The following is a 5,911-nucleotide window of genomic DNA, read 5'->3' on the forward strand; positions in this document are numbered from 1 at the left end:
GGCCTCCACCACCAATTGCTTGCACCGCGACCGAGAAGCCTCCACCACCGTGTCCTCGTGACGCTGTCCCAGAAGCAAATCGGATCAAATCTTCACGAGCAGCCATATCCATGTCAGTGACCCAAAAAGATCGCATCGGAGTCAACCCGTGTTCTCCGTCGTCCTTAGTCGGCCCCCATTGAGATCTAGCGAAATCTTCCTGCCAAACAACAACGAGCACCGATGGATCTTCCATTAAGCTTCGCCCCAAAATCGAACCCAGCCATAACGGATGCTCTTCAGAGAGTTCAAAGACCAAACCATCCACCGTAAACACCATCCTCTAGTCAAAGCTTTGGGAAGCTAGCCAAATCAGCGACAGTGGAAGAAAGAAAAGCCCCAACCCAAGGCGGCTCTCCATATGATAAATTGAACACAGCAAGTAGGACAAGACAATTAGCCACAAGGCTAGTGATGACCCTGGCCATCAAGGTTTGAAAAATTTAGGAGTTTTGTCGAAGGTAGAAAACCGCCGAGTAAACCCTAGCAGAGCGCTAGGTCGGAGTTTTTTTTTTACAATCAAGTGTACCTATCATTGATTAATCTGATTAATTATTCGAGGGAAAAAAATTATCTCATTAGTTGATCTAAATTAATATATATTAACATTTTCAAAAAATAAAAAATAAAAACAAACACAAACATAAGTACTTAAAAGTTAAAATAATTGCCCCGAGAATCCCAAGAACATTGAAAAAGGGAATTGAGTATTATTTTTATTTTGTTGTTGTCAAAATATTTTTAATTATAGATGTACAATATCTAAATAAAAAGACTATTTTACCCTTGAAATTTTACTTACATAAGTGTTGCATGGTCTCCACGTAGACATTTGTAACGGAATAATGGACGAAAGTACTGAATTGGCTAACTGAGGGATAGTATAGGTACTATTAGATTTCTTAAAAATATATAGGTACCAAAAAGTGCATTTTGTAATAATTTATAAGAATTTTATCCGTTGGACATTTTACAAAACTAACAATGACAATTCTATATAGACATAGACACACACTTTACGAGAGTATGAAATAATGATTTGTTCATGTAAGGAGCTAAACATTTTCCTGTGCTGAAAAAATGGATATTGGTCAGAGAACAGAAAACTGTGTGAAACGTGTCATGCGACACATGTTCTAAATCCTGCTGAAAATTCTGAGAAAAATATCGGTTTCTTGCAATTACGAGACTTTTGACTCTAAATGCATTATTGCATACAAACCCCCAAGAAGGATAACAAAGTCTCACTGCTTTCTCTATTTTCATACTTCATACACACCAGTTTCAATCTTAATCAGAAAGAGATGGGTACTCAACTCTCTGTTTCTAAGTCTAACAGTGTATACATAAAGATATACATATATTTGAAAGCACAGAAGATACATGCATGTCGATGAATTTTCAGTCTGTCTGCATATATATATGTGAAAAACGGTGATACAAGCATCTTTAACAGGCGACTGAGTACATATAGGGCGAGAGCTCAAGTTGTGATAATGGATACAGAATGCATGTATTAGTACCCTTAACGTGCCTCAAATTCAGAACTGCACATACCATTAACTGATATAATTTCTGATCCGTTTCCATCTATACCAGCCCTGACAACTTTTCTTTCTATACAAAATGCTGGCTTTGTAGGTACAGGTAGAGAAATGCTTTCATTTGTCAGCATAGAGATGATATCCGATATGGTGGGCCGATCAACTGCATTTTCTTCGACACATAACAGACCGACATGGATGCATCTTAGAAATTGATCCTCAATACAAGAATCGGATAGTGTTGGATCCATTAATTCTAGCCCCCGACCATCCTTCCACAACTCCCATGCCTGAAACAAAAGTATACAAATCGTTTTGGATATTAGAATGATTCAGTGTAATCAAAACTGCAGAGATTTTTTTGACATACATATCCTACTATATTGAGCACTCGATCATCGTTGTGGAAGCTGTTGTTTTTCCTGCCACTTATGATTTCAAGCATCATTACACCAAAACTGTAGATATCAGATTTTATGGAGAAAGTTCCACGCATGGCATACTCAGGAGACATGTAACCACTGTTCCAAAGGAAAAAAAAAAGCATGCATGTTTAGCAACAAAATGTGAAAGAAGTAATGTGGACATGCTGTTCACTTACTATGTGCCAACAACCCTGTTAGTATTTGCTTGTGGTTCATTGTGCGAGAAAATCCTTGCCATACCAAAGTCGGAAATTTTGGGAATCATGTTTTCATCAAGTAGTATGTTACTAGCTTTCAAATCTCTATGAATTACTCTCACTCTCGAGTATTTGTGCAAATAAAGCAATCCTTGAGCGATTCCGTCTAATATTATACTGAAACGCTTATTCCAATCTAGTACCATCGCTCTGGTTGAATCTGTCCATAGTTTTAATATTTTGATAATCAATAACAGAAAATTTTGATACGAACTTTTCTAAAACAAATGAAGTCAAGTATTAAGATTAAAGTAGGTAATCCTTACCAAACAAGAAGTAGTCCAAGCTTTTGTTTGGCATATACTCATATATCAACATCCTCTCTTCTCCATGGATGCAAAATCCCAAAAGTTGAACAAGGTTCGTATGTTGGAGTTCAGATATTAGTATCAATTCATTCTTAAACTCCAATGCTCCTTGCCCTGAACATCTGGAAAGTCTTTTCACAGCTATGTCTCTTCCTGTCACTGATTTTCCCTGAAGAGATGTTGCACATTAATATCTCACTATAGTAATATTAATAATGAAGCATTTGATCATTATAGTCCCCCTACCCTATAAACAGGTCCAAATCCCCCCTCTCCAAGTTTGTTTTCTTCAGAGAAGTTGCTTGTAGCGGTCAAGACAGATGCATAAGTATATACTCCTAAATTTCTTTGTCCCACCTTTTCATCATTTGGAAGCCCCTTGACAATAAAAGATTGATCAGATTGCACCAAATCAAGCAATTCCGTATCAATCTTTCGCTGGCGTTTCCCTATTTAAGTTCATGTAGAAATTAGAACTCAATTTCAGTTTGCGAGAACATCAAATATGTGAAATCCTGTGATTCCTGTCTAATACAAAGTTCAAGGGGATCATGTTATGATTACGGAATTTACCTGAAAGGAGAGATTTTCTTCTTAGGAGATAACACAAGATGCAAAGGACCATTACCAACAGAGCACTAGCTATGCAAGTACCAATCCATATCCATCTGTTAGTATCTGATTCTTCATTGGCTGTATCTGCTCTCTTAGTATCTGCATTTAGTAATAACAACTAGCTTAGTTACTAACATATCCCGGGGAGAAACGTGTGATTAACTTGCATACTCTAAACTCGGATCCTACTTAACAACCATTGGCCAATTCCGCTTAAAACATGGTAAGTATATTGTATCTGACACATAATAAGTTCATATGAATAGAAAGCTTGTCGACAAATTTTTACCAAAAATATAAATAGAATTAACTTACCATTGGGAGATAACTCAGATAGGATAAAAAGTTTTGGGGTACTATAACCAAAGAGGTCATGTGAAATAAAGACCCAGTTTCCAACCCAAAATTTGCATCCAGTCTGATTATCGAAGAGAGACAGGAATCCAAGACAGTCACAATCTTCCCAACAAGCTTCCTTACAATCACCAAGGGTGAGACTTGTATTTAAGTCAAGCTTAATTGTCTGATTGGATGTGAGTGATTTGAAGTAACCATGCGTTTCCACAAATGTGTCACCAAAATGTCTGCAACTGGGATAGTGCCGCCTCTGGCACCCTCCATCAGTGTTAAAGCCATAACACTGATCTGCTGGTGCAATAACATTTCCTTCTAATTCAAGGAATTGCCCCAAGATGTTTAGCACCCATTCCGGTTTATGACTTTGATTTACACTAGCAGTAGTGTAAGTGAAGTAGTCTCCATTCTCATTTGAAACAATGCTAAACTTATACCTGAGAGTATCCAATTCATCATAAGGTTTCATAAATTCGAATTGCCCATCTCTAAAGATTCCACTCGTCCAATAAACCACCCCTCGTCGCTTGATTTTCAGTTCACGTCCATTAGGGTCCCAAACAAGGGTGAAAGGCCCTGGTGCTGGCCAATACACACTTGACCATGATGAAATCGACCAAATGTGGCCATTTCTATGGTTAACTCCTACTTTCATGCCGGGCAAAAGGGTGTGTGTAGGATAATCAAAACTTTGCCACAGTAAACGCTTCATTGATCCGTCAGAGTTCAGTTCTTGCATGATAAAATTTCCAGAATCCAATAGAGTAGCCACAACACTACTAATACTGTTAATACTGGCAGTTTCAGAAGCAGGGTAAAGCACCACAGGATCCCCACCTTTGTGCATAATTTTCAATGTTTTATTGACGTCCAATGTCAGGACTCCCAGAGGGAATACTATTGGTGAGTATCTGTTGGCAATCCATACGTGACTTTTACTTCTCTTCTGCCATGTATTTAGGTAGTTCTGCCATATAGCTAGGTAACTGGACTTGGAATTTGGATTAATTACATGGAAACCCAAAGTGAACTTCCCCTTTGCAGAAACTAAGAAACTTGAGGAATTCATAGTGTCCCCTGGTTTGAGTGTGTCCGTTACTGCCTCATGACAAGTCCACGAGATTGCAAAAATGAGGAAGAACAAGTTGAGACTGCAGATCACCGTTAATTTAATTACGACAGCCATAAGTTGATATACTAATTATTCTCTTATAGTGATGAAAACTACTACGGCTGAAAAAACTTGAACAATAAATTATATAGAAATCTTCTCATTTTGATATAAATTATCAAGTACCTCCACCTTAGTATCTGTCCCCCTAATATTCACCGCTTGATTATCAACTTTTTTACTGATCCTAACCCAAGATCAGATATAGACCCAAAGGCAATAGAAATTACACAGTTGACAGAACTGGAAATATGAACCCTAAATCAGTCATAACAGATAAATGAGATACTGCAGCCCACTGTAAAATTTAAGCCATATTTCACACACATTACAGGCAGTATTTCTAGAGCATCACATCAAACTCTTCAAATTTACTGCTTACAGGGCCAATATTGTAGAGAGAGACTAATCGACAAACGAAAGATTAAAAATTGAAACATCCAAGTGAGAACTACAGAGATTACGTACCGGTTAGGTAACTGAAACTGCATTAATGAACTCATTAGCTGCATGTGGTAGGATTTTGAGGCATGTGGTAGGATTTTGAGGGAGGAGAAAAGAAGAAGGATAGGAGTGAAATTAAGAGGCTGAAACTTTCAAGATTTCAGGGCTTTCACTACTCACTTAAACCCCTTCTCCCCACTTTCAACATTGACTGATCATCAAAATCAGGTACCCTTCCAGCGCAAAAACACGTTCTTCTTATCTGTTTGGTGAGGGAAGAAGTTCCGATTTGAACTTACATGCATGCACAATCCTCTCTTTTGGTCAGGTAACTCCCTCCCTCTTCTTTTTTTGGTTCATGGTCTGTGCCTCACTAATGAGGAAATTCTCAAATATAATAACAACAAAATAAATAACAATATGGAACATAACTGTATTTTATGGACCACTGCTACATTGCCCTCTAGGCCACCACCATTGAAGTGGAAGGTTGCCGAGTTTGATTGAAGGAGGACTAAATGTATAGGTTATCATTTTGCTTCTATTATTGATGGTCCGATTTGGATGGGAATCGAAACTGTACGTCTGTACCCTAACCCAGCCAAAAAAAAAATATCTGATTTGGGCACCCAGAAAGTACTCTGGGCACCCACGTCAATAGCTGGACGCCTTTCTCGCTGGTGCTTCAGAGCTCGGACTCCGAGATAACCTACCAGGTCCGATTTCAAAGGAATATTGAAGGCGGTGGTACTCT

At 38.2% G+C, this 5,911-nt stretch overlaps 1 protein-coding gene across 1 annotated transcript; it reads right to left on the bottom strand.

Annotated features, from left to right (window-relative positions):
* Nucleotides 1-1,547: 1,547 nt before the first annotated feature.
* On the bottom strand, nt 1,548-4,728 carry LOC133731098 (G-type lectin S-receptor-like serine/threonine-protein kinase At1g67520). The gene is made up of 7 exons (XM_062158554.1): nt 3,504-4,728; nt 3,138-3,287; nt 2,820-3,022; nt 2,532-2,742; nt 2,185-2,425; nt 1,954-2,104; nt 1,548-1,873 (listed from the first exon to the last, which is right to left on the bottom strand). Exons 1-7 carry the CDS (start codon nt 4,726-4,728, stop codon nt 1,565-1,567), a joined length of 2,490 nt encoding a protein of 829 aa, XP_062014538.1. The 3' UTR covers nt 1,548-1,564.
* Nucleotides 4,729-5,911: the final 1,183 nt, after the last annotated feature.

This window comes from Rosa rugosa, chromosome 2, assembly GCF_958449725.1.
Source record: "Rosa rugosa chromosome 2, drRosRugo1.1, whole genome shotgun sequence".
Taxonomy (NCBI): domain Eukaryota; kingdom Viridiplantae; phylum Streptophyta; class Magnoliopsida; order Rosales; family Rosaceae; genus Rosa; species Rosa rugosa.